This window comes from Nomascus leucogenys, chromosome 19 (genome assembly GCF_006542625.1).
Source record: "Nomascus leucogenys isolate Asia chromosome 19, Asia_NLE_v1, whole genome shotgun sequence".
NCBI lineage: Eukaryota > Metazoa > Chordata > Mammalia > Primates > Hylobatidae > Nomascus > Nomascus leucogenys.
Window position 1 is genome coordinate 33,006,723 of NC_044399.1, and position 20,739 is coordinate 33,027,461.

A 20,739-nucleotide genomic window follows, 5' to 3' on the forward strand; every position below is an offset into this window, starting at 1 on the left:
GGCCTGGGATTTCCTTCCTTTCATTTTTGGGAGAACTTCCATCCTAGGCCTTACTCAAGTGTGTTTCTCTGTAGCTTCCTTTAGCAACCATCTGCCTCTCCCATGCAGAATCAATACTTACTTTTTTTTTTTTTTTTGAGACAGAGTCTTGTTCTGTCACCCAGGCCGGAGTGCAGGGGCACAATCTCAGCTCACTGCAACCTCTGCCTCTTGGGTTCAGGCAGTCCTGCCTCAGCTTCCCGAGTAGCTGGGACTACAGGCACATGCCACCACGACTGGCTAATTTTTGTATTTTTAGTAGAGACGGGGTTTTGCCATATTGGCCAGTCTGGGCTTGAACTCCTGGCCTCAAGTGATCTGCCTGCCGTGGCCTCCCAAAGTGCTGGAATTATAGGCATGAGCCACCACGCCCAGCTCTGGAGATGTCTTTTTGTGTTTGTATCCCCAGCTTCTAGCATATAGTAAGGCCCTTGATACACTGAGTAGAAGTAAATTGAATAGAAATTTGGCAGTCTGGGCCGGGCGCAGTGGCTCACGCTTGTAATTCCAGCACTTAGGGAGGCCAAGGCGGGCGGATCACGAGGTCAGGAGATCGAGACCACGGTGAAACCCCGTCTCTACTAAAAATACAAAAAAATTAGCCGGGCGTGGTGGCGGGCGCCTATAGTCCCAGCTACTCGGAGAGGCTGAGGCAGGAGAATGGTGTGAACCCGGGAGGTGGAGCTTGCAGTGAGCCGAGACTGCGCCACTGCACTCCAGCCTGGGCGACACAGCGAGACTCCGTCTCAAAAAAAAAAAAAAAAAAAAAAAATTGGCAGTCTGGCTGGGCGCGGTGGCTCACGCCTGTAATCCCAGCACTTTGGGAGGCCGAGGCAGGTGGATCACCTAAGGTCGGGAGTTCCAGACCAGCCTGGCCAACATGGATAAACCCCGTCTCTACTAAAAATACAAAATTGGCCGGGCATGGTGGTGCATCCCTATAATCCTAGCTACTCAGGAGGCCGAGGCAGCAGAATTGCTTGAACCCGGGAGGCGGAGGTTGCGGTGAGCACGTCATTGCACTCCAGCCTGGGAAACAAGAGCAAAGCTCTATCTCAAAAAAAAAAAAAAAAAAAAAAAAAAAAAAAAAAAAATTGGCAGTCTGAGCCAGATTAGGAAAGGCCTTGAATGCCAGGCTAAGCAGTTAAAACTTTACCCTGAGGTTGATGAGGAGCCATGGAAGATTTCTAAGCAGGAGTGTAACATGATCTTGTAGATTCTTCTAATGTCAAGTGCTCTTGGTGCAATACCAGGAGAGGCATTAGGTGCCTTGTTTCTGGCCTGATGTATGAGGACTGGGAGCCTGACCGTCTGGCCATGCTAGCCTCATCCTTCTCTGAGCCTCTGCTGTTCTTGATGTCTGTTTCCCTGGATTCTCACTTAATTGTATACTGCTTTGACTTTGAGTTGTGTCAGGGGTTTTTTTCATCTCCCTGATGAGATTATAAGCCTGTTTCTTTTGCGTGTACAACACTTTCTCCCCTTGTGTTCTCCTCCCACACACTTACCTAACAGAATGAAGCACGTAGTAGATATTTCAATAGGAATGGTTCAATTGAAATGGAATAGAACTCTCTGGGATATAAAATTTCACACAACTAAAAAATAATAATATGGCTAATCCCTACAGTGAATCATCTACATGTGGCCTAGTAGAAATGAGGGGTAAGTCTCCCCTAGTTGAGATATGGATTGTTCACCAATGTTAGCTGAGTTAAAAATTTCCTAGGCTGGGCCAGGTGTGGTAGCTCACGTCTGTAATCCCAGCACTTTGGGAGGCTGAGGCAGGCAGATCACGAGGTCAGGAGTTCGAGACCAGCCTGACCAACATGGTGAAACCCCATCTCTACTAAAAATACAAAAATTAACAGGGCGTGGTGACATGCGCCTGTAATCCCAGCTACTCAGGAGACTGAGGCAGGAGAATCGCTTGAACCCAGGAGGCAGAGGTTGCAGTGAGCGGAGATTCTGCCACTGCACTCCAGCCTGGGCAACAGAGCGAGACTCGATCTCCTGACCTCGCGATCCGCCCCCCTCGGCCTCCCAAAGTGTTGGGATTATAGGCGTGAGCCACTGTGCCCAGCCGAGCCCTGAACTCTGTCTCTGTTTTCCCTGTAAGTCTCAGAGCCAGGCTTGATATGCCAGGAAAAAGGAAATGGGACAGCCACCACGAATTGTTTCTGTTGGCAGAAAAACAAGGAAGTGGAATGGTTTCCTCTGTAGGTACAGATTGGACAGTCACATTATCTTGTGAGCACCCCCTGGAATGGGAACTGGCATGACTCTTTTGGAGTTTTTTTTGGCTATTGGGAGGATTTAGCCAATGAAGGGTATCACAGAGCTGGATGCTGGGAATTTAAAAATCAACTTTATTGAGGAATAATTTATGTATAATAAGTGTGCATATTCTAAGTATACAATTTGACGAATTTCAGCAAATGTATATGCTCATGTAACCATCACCCCAAACAACATATAAAACATTTCTGTCACTGTAGAATCACACTTCTCATGTCCCTTTACACTCAGCACCTCGCACCCCCTGGCCAGGCAACTCATCTCATTTCTCTCATTATAGATGCCTGTTGTAGAATTTCATATAAATGGAATTATACAGGATACACTCTTGTGTCTATGCCAGTTTTTGCCAGCAGTTTACTGAGTGTCTGCTCCACTGCCAACTTAGAAACTACCCCGCCCCCAGCACCCCTCTTGAAGCGCATGCATTCCTATGGCTTCCTTCATTTCTCCATGAGTAAATTGGGTTTTTTCCCAACTCTAGGAAGATATGGTTCCCCAGCCCAGTTACTGCATTAACTTGAACTTCCTCCATTCTCTGACATTTCTAAAGAAAAAAGGTTTGGAACATAAAAGGAGCAGCAAATTAAATGCCATTTCCCGCATTTATGCTCCTGGAGGAGTTCTAATGACTAGGTTATCCCCTCACTGCCACCTGGGGCCTCATTGAGATAATAGGATTTGCAAGGAAAGTGTCTGGGAGACACAAGGCTGTGGTGCCCCCTCCCCCCAGTCCATTAAGTCAGGACTAAGGTTTCCTCTGTAAATCCTGAATGCATTAGTGGCAACTGGGTTGAGGGTCAAATGTCAAATACTCTGCTGTGATGGGAGAGGACATCTGTGGTTAATTAGGCCACTAATTGGCTAAACTGGAGGTGGGGAAGGGCAGGATCTGCCCTCATCTCTGCACCAGTGGAAAGCTAGCTCTCTGTCCAGGATCCAGCTCCCCGAAGGGATGAAAGAAGATTTGTTTGCAGTAGAGGCAAGGCATCCTGCCCCATCTCCCCTAGTTTAGTGTATGGCAGAACTTGACATCAGGAACTGGCTCTGCTTTATTTTATTTTCTTTTTTGAGACAAGATCTCACTCTTGCCCAGGCTAGAGCGCAGTGCAGTGGCGCAATCATAGCTCACTGTAACCTCAAATTCCTGGCCTCAAGCAATCCTCCCACCTCAGCCTCCTGAGTAGTTAGGACGATAGGTGTACACGACTATGCCTGGCTAATGTGTTTAATTTTTTTTTTTTTGAGACAGTGTCTCACTCTTGTTGCCCAGGCAGTGGCGCGATCTCGGCCCACTGTACCTTATGCCTCCTGGATTCAAACGATTCTCTTCAGCCTCCCGAGTAGCTGGGATTACAGGTGTCTTCCACCACGCCCAGCTAATTTTTTTTTGTATTTTTAGTAGAGACAGGGTTTCACCGTGTTGGCCAGGCTGGTCTTGAACTCCTTACCTCAGGTGATCTGCCTGCCTCAGCTTCACGTTTAATTATTTTTTTAGAGATAAGGTCTTGCTGTGTTGCCCAGGCTGGTATAGAACTCCTGGCCTCAAGTGATCCTCCTGCCTTGGCCTTCCAAAGTACTGGGATTACAGTCATGAGCCACTGTGCCAGGCCTTGCCCTGCTTTTATCAGGAGGGTCCGAGTGGGGCAGTGGCCAGACATTTACCACTTCTGCTCACTTTTAAGTTTAATCTATTACAGCCGGGCACGGTGGCTCATACCTGTAATCCCAGCACTTTGGGAGGCCGAGGTGGGCGGATCACGAGGTCAAGAGATCGAGACTATCCTGGCTAACGTGGTGAAACCCCGTCTCTACTAAAATACAAAAAATTAGCCAGGTGTGGTGGTGGGTGCCTGTAGTCCCAGCTACTCTGGAGGCTGAGGCAGGAGAATGGTGTGAACCTGGGAGGTGGAGCTTGCAGTAAGCCGAGATCACACCACTGTATTCCAGCCTGGGCGACACAGTGAGACTCTGTCTATAAATAAATAAATAAATAAATAAATTTAATCTATTACCTTGGGGATACGAGTTACATGTCCACACAAACCCATCCAGCTTTTTTTCTTCCTTGAGCTAATTTCTTGAGTGACCCACAATTTGTATGAAGATATTCAATGGCCTTAATTAATACCCACTTACATTGGGAGACATTTATCTATTGATCATTTATTATTGCATATGACAAATATTTATTGAGTATCTGCCATATATGCTAGTAATGGTGCCAAGCACTGTGGTGCCCCCAAAGATTAGTAGGATGCTCTTTGCTTAGAAATATAATTAAAGCTGAGCGTGGTGGCTCACGCCTGTAATCCCAACACTTTGGGAGGCCAGGGCAGGCAGCTCACCTAAGGTCAAGATTTCAAGACCAGCCTGACCAACATGATAAAACCCTGTCTCTACTAAAAGTACAAAAAAAATTTAGCTGGACATGGTGGTGCATGCCTGTAATCCCAGCTACTTGGGAGGCTGAGGCAGGAGAATCGCTTGAGCCCAGGAGGTGGAGACTGCAGTGAGCCGAGATCGTGCCATTGCACTCCAGCCTGGGCAACAACAGCAAAACTCCGTCTCAAAGAAAAAGAAAAAGAAATATAAATAATGTAGTATTGCTCAGCTTAACTCTAGCAGGTGAGGTTTATAGGCATTAACTACAATATGAGAGACTATGAGATGGCCAGAAGACAGATACAAAGAAAACTTCAGGAATTCCAAGATGGGAAAGGGTATTTATGGTCTAGAGAATCTTGGAAAACTTCATGGAGGAGGTGCCTTTTGAGCTGGCCCTTATCAGGTGGAGAGTTTCAATAGGTAAAATAGGACAAGGTTGGGAACTTACTTGAAGAGAAGAACAGAAATAAAGATAGGGAGGGGCCGGGTGTGTTGGCTGACACCTGTAATCCTAGTACTTCGGGAGGCCAAGGCTGGAGGATTGCTTGAGCTCAGGACAGTGAGACCTTGTCTCTACACAATACAAAAAAATTAGCTGGGCGTGGTGGTGCGCACCTGTAGTCCCAGCTACTTGGGGGGCTGGGGTGGGCAGATTGCTTGAGTCCAGGAGGTCAAGGCTGCAGTGAGCCATTGTCATGCCACTGCACTTCAGCCTGGGTGACAGAGTGAGACCTTGTCTCAAAAAACCAAAAAAAGACAGGAAAACTTGGACATGCTTTTAGCAAGATTGTGGCATCCACATTGTAGCTTAGTGTCTCTGAGGCAGGTGGCCTCCTGGCTGAGAGCCTTACGTTCTCCTTGCTTTTCAGATCAATGAGCTGAGCAATGTCCCTGTTCCTGTCATGCTAATGCCAGATGACTTCAAAGCCTACAGCAAGATCAAGGTGGACAATCATCTCTTCAATAAGTAAGTTGTCTACTGAGTGGACTCAGGTTTTGTGGGCAGTCCCTTCCCTCAAGTCAGAGGCTTCTGAAGCCTCATGCATGGCGGGAGCCAAGGCAGCACCTGGCAGGGTGTGACAGCAGCACCTGGATCTCAGAGGTGACAAACTGGCCAGGAAAATGCATTCGTTATGTGCCCGTCATCCTAGTATTGTCGTCTCACTCCTTTATCAGCCTACGTCCGGTGGCCCTTGGGGCATGTAGCTGGGCCCAGGGTGATTCATCTAGAGCCAGTTCAGGTGGCAGTGAGCTGCTCTGGAGCTGAGGTATCCAGTGTGAGGCTGTAGCAGTAGCCCCATCTTGATCTTAGTCTGAGGCAGGAGGTTGCCAGGCATGTTCTTGGTCTGGGATGCCACCAGGCTCTTTTCTGTCTGGCTGGTGTTATGAGCAACAGGCAGAGCATGGGGCTTGAGGGCACTACCCAGAGTAGCACTTCCCATTTTTGTCTGCTGTCACTTCTTGGATTAGCACCAGTGTCTGAAGGTTGTCTCAGATATTGTTGGAGACACTAGTGGCCACCTCACCTGGCACAGTTTTGGGCCTGCTTTAAGCCCTTTGGGGCCTGGATTTTCCATCCCTCTGTGGACCACCCCAGGACTATTTGCTGCTCACACTTTCTCCTTTCTGCATGTGAATCCTGGTTCTATTCTTCATTGTCTCACAGTCCCTACCACCTCACTAGCTGAGTTCTGTCACCCCACCATTCCCAGACTGTTAGTCCAGAGGAGAAGATTGACTTGAGAACATCCCTTAGTGACCTCCCTCTGCCATAGTAAGTAATACCATCTTGTTCTGGAAGCCGTCTGTCTCCATAGTTGCCACCTGTTAAGCGGCCACCTAAGGAGGGAGAGGCAGCCCTCAACTCAGAGGCCAGAAAGAAGGTTGTTCTGACCCAGAAGAAAGAAGGTTGTTCTGACTCAGAGGTCAGGGTTCTCGAAGTGGGCATTGCACCACTACCCACTTCAGAGTCCGTGGCCTCTGGTGAGGTGCTACCTCCTTGATATCTTGGCCGAAAGCAGAGAACCCAATCTCCTATTTTCTTCTATCTTTATTCCTTTATTCCTATCTGTGTATGTGTTGTTGTTGTTGTTTTGAGATAGAGTTTCACTCTTGTTGCCCAGGCTGTAGTGCAGTGGCGCGATCTTGGCTCACTGCAACCTCTGCCTCCCGGGTTCAAGTGATTCTCCTGCCTCAGGCTCCCGAGTAGCTGGGATTACAGGCACCCACCACCACGCCCGGCTAATTTTTTTGTATTTTTAGTGGAGATGGGGTTTCACCATGTTGGCCAGGCTGGGCTTGAACTCCTGACCTCAGTCAGGGTGATCCACCTGCCTCGGCCTCCCAAAGTACTGGGATTACAGGCGTGAGCCACCATGCCCAGCCCTGTATGTGCTATTTATTAGATTCTAGTACTGTTTACTAGAAGACGGGGTAGATAAGGCAGATAGACCACTTCCTTTCCAAGAAGACATTCCTTTTGATTTCCTTAAAGCCTGTCATCCTGCAGTAGTCATTGGGACATATTTCTGAAAGGGGGTCCCTAAACAGGATAGCTGTTGTAAAGATGGAGGATTGGTTGGAGTCATCATTTCAAGGTGATTCTCTTTCCTCCTGGGAGTCCGTACTGATGACGGAGTGGGAGGGTGGAGATTGGTGCCAGCAGCCAGCAGACAGGGCTCTGTGGTCCCACTCAATTAACTGAGGACCTCTTTAACTCAGGCACTCTTTTCCTACATCCCAGTGGAAGCCCAGGGCAGGGCTTCCTGTAAGTGACCATCTTCAGGATACTTCCACAGGAATATGGCCAGAGGAGAGGGGCCCCCTGATGAGAGAGGTTTTTCCCTGTAGCATTCAGGCTGATTTCACCTCACAGCAGATGTTCACATGCAGCTTCCCACTGTAGTAAGCACAGTGCTTGTGAGGTGGAGCCTGCACTCAGGCTCATGGCCCAGCGGGTGAGAGTTTTTTTCTTTAATGTATGTTTTATTGAAGGGCAGCACACACATAGAAAAGTGCACAAATCCCAGATATACTGCTGGATTAGTTTTACAAAGTGAACACAAGATGTAAAGTTTTTAAACTTTTACATGCTCAGAATCACCTGGAGTGTTTGTTTTTCGACTCAACTCCAGAATTCCTAGGAGCCTAGAAACCTACATGTTAAGTATGGCAGATGTTCAGATCCAGGCAATCTGTGGACGTACTTTGAAGAGTTCTGAAGTCAGAATATAGATGAGGCTGGGTGTGGTGGCTCATGCCAGTAATCCCAGCACTTTGGGAGGCTGAGGTGGGAGGATCGCTTGAAGCCAGGAGTTCGAGACCAGTCTGGGCAACATAGCAAGACTCTGTTTCTATTACAAAAAAATAATAATAATAACAATTAAGATGAGCAAGGGGCAGTTCACAAAGACATGTCTCTGCTTTTCCCTAGGGAGAACCTGCCCAGCCGCTTTAAGTTTAAGGAGTATTGCCCCATGGTGTTCCGAAACCTTCGGGAGAGGTTTGGGATTGATGATCAGGATTACCAGGTACGGAGGCTCCTGGCAACATCAGAGGATTAGGGAATGGAATGGGGTCAGGAAGCCACAGGACAGGTAGAGAATCAAAACGTGTTGGCTGTTTTTATGCTGTGTCTCCCTGTCATGCCTTGCTCCAGCCTAGGCGGTCTCTCCCCCAGCACTGGGGGCCCCTTGGAGGGTGAGGGCCTTAGAAATGCTTCCGAGGATGCTGCACACACTCAGGTTCCTTTCCCTCAGAGGGAGAGCAGCAGGAGGGAGACGGGTCTGTGGAAGCACCTTTATTTTAGTCTGACATTCCCAGTCTAGGCTGAAGAACCCTTCTCATTCGTAGTTTGACTTCAAAGAGAGAGAATTGGGTGGGGCATGGTGGCTTATGCCTGTAATCCCAGCACTTTGGGAGGCCAAGGCAGGTAGGTCACCTGAGGTCAGGAGTTCGAGACCAGCCTGGCCATCATGGTGAAACCCTGTCTCTACTAAAAAATACAAAATTAGACGGGCATGGTGATGTGCGCCTATAGTCCCAGCTACTCAGGAGGCTGAGGCAGGAGAATCACTTGAACCTGGGAGGCGGAGGTTGCAGCGAGCTGAGATCATGCCATTGCACTCCAGCCTGGGCGACAAGAGTGAAACTCAGTCTCAGAAAAAAAAAATAGAATTGTTGTCAGCGGGAGATGAGGCCTCTTAAAGCAGATGAAACAGATTAGAAAAGGAAGACTTCAAGGGTAGTGTAACCTCTTGCCAGGTATGAGTGTCACCTCCTAAACTTGTGCCCTATCCTGGTGGTGGGAGGGGGGAGTTGGTCTGCCAGGGCAACTGCCCCCTTCAGGGGGTGACAGTGTTGTAGAGGCCATTGGCCTCTTGGGAGGAATCAATCCCAGTGTCAAGGACATTAGAATCTGACTCATAGTCCATGGTTTCTGTCACTTCTCCCCATAGCACGTCTCCTTGGATCTTCTTCCTTGGCAGACAGCCTTGTGGTGAAGGTGGGCAAATTTTCCACTTTACCTTTATAGCTGTAAGAAATATAGCTGCCTTTTTTTTTTTTTTTTGAGATGGAGTTTCACTCCTGTCGTCCAGGCTGGAATGCAATGGCGCGATCTCGGCTCACTGCAACCTCTGCCTCCCAGGTTCAAGCGATTCTCCTGCCTCAGCCTCCTGAGTAGTTGGGATTACAGGCGCCCACCACCACACCCAGCTAATTTTTTGCATTTTTTTTTTTTTTTAGTAGAGACAGAGTTTCACTATGTTGGCCACGCTGGTCTCGAACTGCTGGTCTCGAACTCCTGACCTTGTGATCTGCCTGCCTCGGCCTCCCAAAGTGCTGGGATTACAGGCGTGAGCCACTGCACCTGGCCTGAAATATAGCTGACTTTCATTCATCTATGGAGAAAACTTTTCCCCATAGCACAGTGAAACCTAGTGTATAGCACAATGAAACCTAGTGTATAGCACAGTGAAATCTAGAATGGATGCCCAAATCTTTTCTAATACTGTAGTTCTTCCCACCCCACCCCTTTGACAGAGTAGTTCACAACAGCAGAATGGGCCTTGGGTTAGAGTCTCCTCCCCTCTCTCCTCCTCTCTGGAGGGCTTGCATGCAAAGAAAAGTATCTTGAAGAAGAGGGCGAGGGTTTGTGAGAGTAGGAGGAGATGCCTTGGGCTTGAATGCCCAGGAATGCTCATACCTAAGAGGTACTGGGAGGTTCCTCCAGCCCGCTGTTAGGATTGAACCCTGAACTCAGTCATGAGTTGACTGGGGCTGGAGGTTTTCTGGAAACTTCTTGCCACTGTTGCAACCCCAAGTTGCTCAGACGGATTCCCTCCATTGTTCCTTGGTGAAGGTTTCCAAGTGAGGGGTTCCTTTCCCTCCCCTGGGCTGTCTAACCACATCCTCTCAGTGTCTGCATTTTGCCCCTAGTAGCCTTGTGGGCGCATACCCGTGCTCAAGACTGAAATGAGGGCAGGGAGGATGGTGCTCAGGGAGGGGACCCTATATTCTTGGCCTACCAGCCGCTTACAGAGTCAGGAGATGCTGCCTCTACCTCCCAACTAGGCTTGCAGCCTGTAAGTCTTATGGTAGAAAGGCCAGGCTGGGAGGAAGAGGCACTCACTCATAGAGTCTACTCAACCTTTCTGTAATGGGAACACCCTCTTTTTTGGGGTGCTACTTTAGCATCTTTGCTGAGGAACTCCCAGAGCTGCTTACCACCTCTGACTTTAGTTTTTCCCATGAAGGTGGTCCTCACTTCTCCACCAGGGTTTTCTGAGGCGGTATTAGGGGAAGTAAAGAGTAGGATCCTGATCAGCCGGGCATGGTGGTGCATGCCTGTAGTCCCACCTGCTCAGGAGGCCGAGGATCCCTTGAGCCCAGGAGTTCAAGGCTGCAGTGAGCTATTATCACGCCACTACACTCCAGTTTGGGTGACAGCAAAACACCATCTTTAAAAAAAAAAAAAAGGCTGGGGACGGTGGCTCACACCTGTAATCCTAGCACTTTGGGAGGCTGAGGCAGGAGGATTGCTTAAGCTCAGGAGTTCTAGACCAGCCTGGGAAACATGGCAAAACCCCATCTCTACAAAAACTACAAAAATAAGCCAGGCATGGTGATGCACACCTGTAATCCCAGCTACTTGGTAGGCTGAGGCGGGAGGATCACTTCAGCCCAGGAGGTAGAGGCTGCAGTGAGCTGAGATTTCACCACTTTACTCCAGCTTGGGTGACAGAGTGAGACCCTATCTCTACAAAAATAATAATAATAACAGGATCCTCATTAAAAGATGGGGAAAGGGCTTGGAGAGGAGACATTTCTGTAACATGATCCCCATGTATGTTTTCTTGGGAACAGGGACACTTGGGATCTCCCCTCAGCCTTGCTTCCCAAAGGTCCCTTGGCATCTGCTTGGTGAACATATCCCTTTGGTTGACTCACGCCTTCCCACACCCTCCCTCTTAAGGCTTCTACTGCTCTCTGATCCTAATGGGAGTAGGGCCTTGAGGAGGAGCAGGGATACAGCCAGGAAAGCTCCCCAAAACTGCCTCCCAGCCTTGCATAGACAAGCAGGAGGTTGAGGCAGGGGGAAAGGTGTCAGGCTCAGAGATGAGGATCAGCTTCCTGCTTTGGGGAAGGTTTTTCAGCATTAGGGTAGATCCAAGGACAAGAGACGAATGGGCATTGCTTCTTTGTGCTAGACCCCTTGAAGATAGTATTTCCTAAGCTTCATCTTTGCCACCCCCAAGAGACTGGGAGAATCAGCTCAGTCTGCATCTTTGTGTTCCTGATGAGGAAATGCAGAGGTAGAGAAGTTAAATGGCTCACCCAAGGTCATAGTGCATGTGAGAGTCCAGATTAGACTCAGCCCCCTCCATCAGAGACAGAATTTTAGTTGATAGGATAGCTATCTGGGATCAGATGGAAACTTTAACAGTCAGTCCTCTTCCCATCCTAGACTAGGATGAAGGGCAGGTGGTAAGGAACAATTCTTGTCACTTTGGAGGAAGACTTAGGGAGGGATGTGAACACCCTGTGAGAAAAGAGGCGGGTAAACTCCCATCTGGGAGTCCCTCTATCTCAGTGTTGTTGGCTTTCAAGCAGTCCAGCCCCTGAGGGAAGACTCAGCAAAGGTCAGAATTCTGTTCCCCTGCCAAGCCCAGCCTGCTTTTGTCTCAATTATCAGAATTCAGTGACGCGCAGTGCCCCCATCAACAGTGACAGCCAGGGCCGGTGTGGCACGCGTTTCCTCACCACCTACGACCGGCGCTTTGTCATCAAGACTGTGTCCAGTGAGGACGTGGCGGAGATGCACAACATCTTAAAGAAATACCACCAGGTATGGTGAGTCCCAAGCCTGGGCTGCAGAGGATGGATTGGAAGAGGGAGAAGAGAGCCCCAGGGGAGCTTCTTAGGGAGGGGTTGGTCCCCTCTGGTAATGGCAGCTGCTTCTGATCACCAAGCAGTGGGACTCTCCTGCAACCGTATTTCTGTGAGCTGAAATGCCTACTTTAAAAAAGAAAAAAGGAGCCATGAAGGCTCATTGCTGACTGAGTCCCAGTTGGAAAGTGTTCACGCTCTGGCGTCCGCCCCGTTTCTTCTGAAAGAGGCCCCCTCGGCTCGGCAGGCTTGTTTCTTTTCCCATCCCATCTCTCCACTCATCTGGAACCTGTCCACGAGGAAGGCAGGGAGCCCTGTGGCGCCATCTGTGTGTCTGTCCTCAGCCTACTTGGGTCTTCATTTCTGGGGCACCTGAGAAGGGCTGAAGGGAGCTTCTGGTCTTTCAGAAGTCATGGCAGAAACCCTGGGGCATGGCATGGATAAGAGCTTTGGATATGGAGCTGTTCTCTTCTCCCAGATGGCTGGATCCCTGGCCTGCCTCTGCATCCTGTCTCTTCCCTGTGGCTTTCCCATATCAGGCTGGCAGAAGAGATGCAAGGTGTGGATCAGGGATTTTCCTGTGGTAGAATCCTATTTTAAACAAAATCTTAGGTGAGATACTAATAATATGAACCCACAGGGGCTCTGAGCCACCTGCTCAGCTTGCCTCTCCTTCTGCCATGCCAACAGTAGGCTGGAGGTGGCTGTTGCCCGTTTTAAGCCTGAGAAACCCCTATTACTTCATAGAACCCAGCTGGAGAACTACTGGTCTAGAGGTTAGAATCCCAGGGAGCCAGGGAGCATTTTAGTCTGGGGTGAGCCCCATCCATCCCTGGCACTGCCTGTTCCTTAGTCCTCTCCCTTCTTCCTTTCCATTCTAGTTTATAGTGGAGTGTCATGGCAACACCCTTTTGCCACAGTTTCTGGGCATGTACCGCCTGACCGTGGATGGTGTGGAAACCTACATGGTGGTTACCAGGAATGTGTTCAGCCATCGGCTCACTGTGCATCGCAAGTATGACCTCAAGGTAAAGGGCTCTGTGTTTGCTGGAGCTGTGCCTCCCCTCTGTCTGAGCCCCGAAGGGGCCACTACTCCAACTTCCATGTAATTGGGAAGCTGGAGCCTATGTGTTGGCATGGACCGGGAACTCTGGAGTGGATATGCCTGATTCTTGTGGACCAAAGGCTGTTTGAAGTCAGGTGACAGTAACAGGAGATTATTTAAGCCCTAAATGTGCCATATTTATGCAGCAGTTGATGTTCCTGTCTGTGAAATGTGCACAGCGAGGGAGGCCGTGCTGACGCACGCACTTTAGCATCCATCAGGCCCCCGTGGACTGCCAGCACAAGTGCATCTCTAGATGCTGAGAAGGACACACTTGTGGCTGTGAACTAGGGTGCTCCGTGTTCTTGAACCTGGCTTCTGACTTCTGTCACCTTATGCTGCCATCCCTTCCCTCTGTGCTGCAACTGCGCTGGTTTCCTCTGCGTTCCTGCAGTGCCTGTGCTCCTCTTCCCAGGATTTCACATCTGCTGTCTGAAATAGTCTCCTTCTCTCTCTCCACCCCCTCCTTCCCCCACCTAATTGCTTCTTCCTTACCCTTCTGAGCTCAGCCCAAATACTACTTCCAGGAAGTAGGTAGGCCCTGGCCACTGTCCCTCCCCAGGCTGGGCCCATGTGGTATGTGCTTTCAGAGTGTCCTGTATCCTCCCTGTACCACTGAGCACCGTGGTAGTGAATGAACTAATGACTTGTGGAACCACTGCTGAATATCTGTCTCCCCTGTTAGAAGGAAAGTAGCTCAAGGACAGGGACTGAGCTTCTCCAGTGCAGTCCTGTTTGCTGAGCACCTAATAAGTGTCTTGCACATAGAGCTCTATAAGTGGGCTTGACACAGTAAATGAACAAGGTGCTGCCTCCTGGCCCCTCTAGGACTCTAACCAGCCTACTTGAGGTCACCTGCTGGCTCTCCCATGTTTGCTCATGCAGTCGACTTTGCCTCAGCTGGACTTCCCCTGATGGCTCTTATCCTTTCAGGGTTCTACGGTTGCCAGAGAAGCGAGCGACAAGGAGAAGGTACGCTGGTGCTGAGCAGGAATGGAAGGGTCGCTTGGAGTCAGAAACAACTCCTGTCGGCCATCCTGTCCCTCGCCCACCCCAGCCCCTAGCCCAGCTCCCAGACATGCCATCTCTCAACATGAAATGCCCTGTGTCATGAATCACCTGCCTGTCTTTGTGCTAGGCCTAGACCTCTGGTCTTTTACCTCTGCCCTCACTATATTCTTCATAGTCCTGCTGGGATGGCAGACATTGCTATCTCATAGTCCAGCCTGAGTCAGTCAGTGGCTGCCTGAGCCCTGAGCTGGTCCAGGCTCAACAGGAAAGAATCCTTTAGTCATTCCTCATTTTTCATGTATTTGCCATGTATTTGCCCTCCCTGCCCGCCCAAAGCCTGGGACTAGAGGCTCCTGCACTGTTGATTTAGCAGGTTGAGTGTCAGTACACTGAAAACCCTTCCTTCCCCTCTCTGTATAGTTGCTCCCAGCAGAACAGTTGGGTGTCCCTGGGGTGAATGAATCAGGCTTACCCAGCCTAACTGCTGTTGCTCTCCTAGGCCAAGGACTTGCCAACATTCAAAGACAATGACTTCCTCAATGAAGGGCAGAAGCTGCATGTGGGAGAGGAGAGTAAAAAGAACTTCCTGGAGAAACTGAAGCGGGACGTTGAGGTACTTGCTAACCTTCATTTTCACCTGCAGGGCTCCTTCTGTACCTAGAGTAGGAGGCTTTTAAACCTTAAGAAGAATGGAATTCAGTACTTTCCAGGAGTATGGACAAAAGGGTGGTGATTTGAGCAGCGTGGGCACTTTATGGGCACCTAAAGCAAGTGCAAATGATCATTCCACCTGACGGAGCATAGTTGGTGCCAGTAGGACCTTTGTAATTTAGTTTAGAATGCTTTTCCCTTTTCACTAATTCATTCAAACACCTTTTTCAAACTCCCTTCTGCTGTTGTCCCTACAATGGAGAGGGCATCTGGCCATCAGAGCTGTAGGAATCCAGCTATTAAGGTCCTGTAACCCCAACATTTTGGGAGGCCGAGGTGGGAGAATCGCTTGAGCTCAGCAGTTCAATACCAGCCTAGGCAACATAGCAAGACCTCATCTCTACTAAAAATTAAAAAATTTAGCCAGGCGTAGGGGCACACACCTGTAGTCCCAGCTACTTGGGAGGCTGAGGCGAAAGGATTGTTTGAGCCCGGGAGATGAGGCTGCAGTGAGCTGTGGTCTCACCACTACACTCCAGCCTGGGCAACAGAGCGAGACATTGTCTCAAAACAAAAACCAAAAAAGTTGGCTAAGCATGGTGGCTCACCTTGTAATCCCAGCACCTTGGAAGGGTGAAGCGGGAGGATCACTGGAGCCTAGCAGATCAAGGCAACATGAGCCATGATCGTGCCACTACGCTCCAGCCTGGGTGACAGAGCAAGACCCTGTCTCAAAAAACAAAAATCCACCAATCAGGTTCTGCTCTGCCTCTGGCTCTCATTCTCCACTTACCCAGCAAACTTCTGTTTGTAATCCGGGGAGGACAGGTGCTAAACAGTGAAAATGTTATCTGGACCACTTGATAACTCAGTGTCTCCTTCTCTTTTAATAAATTGAGAGGCTGCTCGTTAAAACCAAACCCTACAAACAAACTTGGGAAAAAGTTTTTTTTTTAATTGTGGTAAAATACATATAATAATAGGTGTTTTTTTTTTTTTGGGAGATTCTCGCTCTGTCCCCAGGCTGGAGTGCAGTGCAGTGGCATGATCTCGGCTCATTGCAACCTCCGCCTCCTGGGTTCAAGTGATTCTCCTACCTCAGCCTCCCAAGTAGCTGGGACAACGGGCACACACCATAGCCATTTTGATATATAGTTGAGTGGCATTAAGTATATTCACATTGTTATGCAACCAGCACTGCCGTTCATGTCTGAACTTTTATCTTTCCCAGCTGAAATGCTATACCCATTAAACACTAATTCCCAATTCCCCCTCCCTAACCCCTGGCAATCAGTATTCTATTTTCTGCCCCTATGAAGTTGACTACTCCAGGAACTTCACATAAGACGAAGCAAACAGCCGAGCGAGGTGGCTCACGACTGTAATCCCAGCACTTTGGGAGGCTGAGGTGGGTGGATCTCCTGAGGTCAGGAGTTTGAGACTAGCCTGACCAATGTGGAGAAACCCGGTCTCTACTAAAAATACAAAATTAGCCGGGCATGGTGGTGCACACCTGTAATCCCAGCTACTTGGGAGGCTGAGGCAGGAGAATCGCTTGAACCCAGGAGGCGAAGGTTGCGGTGACCCTCCAGCTTGGGCAACATGTTATGAACGAAACTCCGTCTCAAAAAATAAAAAAAAGAAAAAGGAAGCAAACAGCAGTTGTCCTTTTGTGACTCTTATTTCGCTTAGCATAATGTCTTCAGGGTTCATCGATATTGTATCATGTCAGATTTTTTTTCTTTTTTTTCTTATTTATTTATTTATTATTTATTTATTTATTTATTTATTTGTTTGTTTGTTTGTTTTGAGACAGAGTCTCTCTCTGTTGCCAGGCTGGAGTGCAGTGGTGCGATCTCGGCTCACTGCAACCTCCACCTCCTGGGTTCAAGCGATTCTCCTGCTTCAGCCTCCCGAGTAGCTGGGACTACAGGCACGTGCCACCATGCCCAGCTAATTTTTGTATTTTTTTAGTGGAGACGGGGTTTCACCATGTTGACCAGGATGGTCTCGTTCTCCTGACCTCGTGATCTGCCTGCCTCGGCCTCCCAAAGTGCTGGGATTACAGGCGTGAGCCACAACACCTGGCCAGAATTTCTTTCTTTTTAAAGCTGAGTAAGGCTGAGCATGGTGGCTCACACCTGTAATCTCAGCAACTCAGGAGGCTGAGGCAGAAGGACGGCTTGAGGCCAGAAGTTGGAGACCTGGGCAATTTACTGAGATCCTGTCTCTACAAAAAATTAAAAGCTAGCTGCGTGTGGTGACATGTGCCTGTAGTTCTAGCTATTCAGGAGGCTGGGTGGGAGGATCCCTTGTGCCTAGGAGTTCACAGTTGTGGTGAGCTGTGATCATGCCACTGTGCATCAGCCTGAACTAGAGGGTAAGACTCCATCTCTTTAAAAAAAAAAAACAACAAAAAAAAACAAAAGCCAGGCGCAGTGGCTCACACCTGTAATCCCAGCACTTTGGGAGGCCAAGGCGGGCAGATCACGAGGTCAGGAGATCGAGACCATCCTGGCTAACACGGTGAAACCCCGTCTCTACTAAAAATACAAAAACAAAATTGGCCAGGTGCCGTGGCGGGTGCCTGTAGTCCCAGCTACTCGGGAGGCTGAGGCAGGAGAATGGCATGAACCCAGGAGGCGGAGCTTGCAGTGAGCTGAGATCGCGCCACTGCACTCCAGCCTGGGCGACAGAATGAGACCTCATCTCAAAAAAAAACACACACACACACACAAAAACGGATTAATATTCCATTGTATGGATATATTACATTTTGTTTATTCATCAGTTAATGGACACTTGTTGTATCAGTTGGGGTTCTCCAGAGAAACAAAACCTATAGGATGTTTTGTAAATCTCTTTATACCAAGATATTTATTTTTTATTTTATTTATTTATTTTTTTTGAGACAGAGTCTCGCTCTGTCGCCCAGGCTGGAGTACAGTGGCACGATCTCAGCTCACTGCAAGCTCCGCCCCCCGGGTTCACGCCATTCTCCTGCCTCAGCCTCCCGAGTAGCTGGGACTACAGGCGCCCGCCACCACGCCCAGCTAGTTTTTTTTGTATTTTTAGTAGAGACGGGGTTTCACCGTGTTAGCCGGGATGGTCTCGATCTCCTGACCTCATGATCTGCCTGCCCTGGCCTCCCAAAGTGCTGGGATTACAGGTGTGAGCCACCGCGCCTGGCCCCAAGAGATTTATTTTAAGGAATTGGTTCATGGGATTACGGAGACCAACAACATCTGCAGGAGAGCTGGTGGTGTGGTTTTATTCTACAGGCCATCAGGCCGCCAGGCAGAAGGATTTCCCTCTTCCTCACCGGAGGGTCACCCCTTTTCTTCTCTTCAGACCTTCTGCTGATTGGATGATGCCCATCCACACTGGGGAGGGCCATCTGCGTTACTCAGTCCACCAGTTCAATGCTCATTTCACCCAGAAACCCTCACAGACACACCCAGAATAATGCTTGACCAAGCGTCTGGGTACTCAGGCCCAGTCCAGCTGGCATATACAATTAGCCATCACACTTAGGTTGCTTCCACTTTGTAGCTGTTGGGAATAATGCTGCTGTGAACATGGGTGTCATAAACTTCGTTTTGCTAGGAAGCGTTTCTTTAGTCACCCCCACCTATGTTCTTTCCGTATTCTGCCTTTCATCATCTGACATTATTTGTCCTGAGTCTTTGTCCTTCTCCCTTTTCTACCCTCTCCCCCTACTGTGGTTCTAAGAAGAATTTAATGCAGTTTACTCAGTGCATTTGTTTTCAATGCATGTTGCTTTATAAATGTTCTCAGGTGGGTGGAGGGCATGGTGCATGGACCCTCTTTTTCCTGGGACCCCAGCCCCTTCTCCCTGGGCCTTGAGAAGGCTTTGTCTAGAAGTGCTCAGAGTGGCATCCCTCCTGCCCTTCCTCTTCAAAGGAGATCCTGCTGGGCTCCCATCTTTAGGGCTCCTTGTGCTTAGTTGTGTTCTGGGCCTGTGCATAGAGCCGCTCTGCTTGCATGATGATTCTCCTCCTAGTTCTCTGTTAGGACCTAACATGGTGGTCAGTCTAACAGCCTCCTAGTGACCACTGTATGATGGTGACTGCACTCTTGCCTCATTATTAGCTAAACTGGAATGCTAGCTGGCCATTTCCATTCTGTATCATTCCATACTTTGTCTTGAAATCCTAGATAATCGACTTGAACCACCACCCTGCTCACAGCACCCATTGTACAGATGAGAAAACTAAGGCTTGGCAAGGGGAGTCACATGATGCTAGGAGAGGACCCCAGAACTTTCCCCCAGCACCACACAGCCTCTTTTGACCTTCGGGGAATGGGTTGAGAATATTGGTTGGTTCTGGCTGCCATTCTTGTGTGGTTTTGTGTTCCCTTTTCCTTTTTTTTCTATTTTTACCTGGGCTGATAAAGAAGTCGATGACATAGTTTTTTCAGACTTTGAGGCCAGTTAGAAGTATATTTTACCTTGCAACCCAATGGATACACACAACTGAAACACTGTCTACCCTTATTTTCTGTCATGTATTCTGATATTTTCTCTTTTATTATACAGTAGTCCCCCCTTATCAGCAGGGGACATGTTCCAAGATCTCCAGTGGATGCCTGAAGCCACAGATAGTACTGAACCCTATATATACTATGCATGAATTTTTTTTTCCTTCTTCACAATTTCATGGATAGAAGATTTGTTCTTACAGGAGATCTTAGCAACCTCAGCATGCAATTTATTTTCTTTTTAAGTCAAGAGCTTTCACCTTTTCACTTAAAGCTGGCCAGGTGCAGTGGCTCACACCTGTAATCCCAGCACTTTGGGAGGCTGAGGCAGGTGGATCACTTGAGGTCAGGAGCTCGAGACCAGCCTGGCCAACATAATGAAACCGTGTCTCTACTAAAAGTACAAAAATTAGCCAAGTGTGGTGGTGCACGCCTGAAGTCCCAGCTACTTGGGAGGCTGAGGCAGGAGAATCACTTGAACCTGGGAGGCGGAGGTTGCAGTGAGCCGAGATTGCACCAGTGCACTCTAGCCTGGGTGACAGAGCAAGACTCTGTCTCAAAAAAGGAAAGCACTTTATGGCTTCTCTTTGGCATATCTGAATTGCCAACATCACTACTCTTGCTCTTTGGAGTCATAATGAAGTCAAATATGGGTTACTTGAATACAAGCACTGTGATACAACTATAGTGAACTGATAACCAAGACAGCTACTGACAGCGACTGAAAGACTAATGGGACATTAGTACATACAGTGTGGATATACTGGACAAAGGGATAATCTGCATCCTGGGCAGCACTGAATGGGACATAGCAAGATTTTATCATCGTACTCAGAATGGTGCACTATTTAAAAACTTATGAATTATTTCTGGAATTTTCCATTTAATATTTTTGGATTGTAGTTGACCACAGGTAACTGAAACCATTGTGGATAAGGGTGGACTTCTGCATTTAATTTAAAGAAATCCTAGTTCCAGCCCACTACATTGGGTTTAGGACTCATAATGGGTTGAAATTTTGATCTGAAATATATTGTTGTGTTGCATCCATCTCTCCATCCTCTTCCATAGTATATCATTTCATTATTTCTTTCCCCAAATTTGGCCATGGCCTCTTTTTTTTTTAATAAGAGACAGGGTCTCACTCTGTTCCCTAGGCTTGAGTGCAGTAGCGCTGTCATAGCTTACTGCAGCCTCAAATTCCTGGGCTCAAGCGATCCTCCCACTTGAGCCTCCCAAGTAGGTAGGACTACAGGTGTGCACTGCCATGCCCAGCTAATTTTTAAATTTTTTTGTAGAGATGGGGTCTCACCACATTGCTGAGGCTGGTCTCAAACTCCTGGCCTCAAGTGATC

General features: G+C 48.6%; 1 protein-coding gene across 1 annotated transcript in view; it reads left to right on the forward strand.

Annotated features, from left to right (window-relative positions):
- The window catches only part of PIP4K2B (phosphatidylinositol-5-phosphate 4-kinase type 2 beta), a 36,347-nt gene that overhangs the window by 9,495 nt on the left and 6,113 nt on the right, over positions 1-20,739 (forward strand). The window contains exons 2-7 of the mRNA XM_003278208.4: positions 5,595-5,692; positions 8,159-8,255; positions 11,921-12,073; positions 12,996-13,142; positions 14,153-14,191; positions 14,730-14,843. Coding sequence (XP_003278256.1) covers positions 5,595-5,692; positions 8,159-8,255; positions 11,921-12,073; positions 12,996-13,142; positions 14,153-14,191; positions 14,730-14,843 — 648 coding nt within the window. The remainder of the gene's footprint in view (positions 1-5,594; positions 5,693-8,158; positions 8,256-11,920; positions 12,074-12,995; positions 13,143-14,152; positions 14,192-14,729; positions 14,844-20,739) is intronic.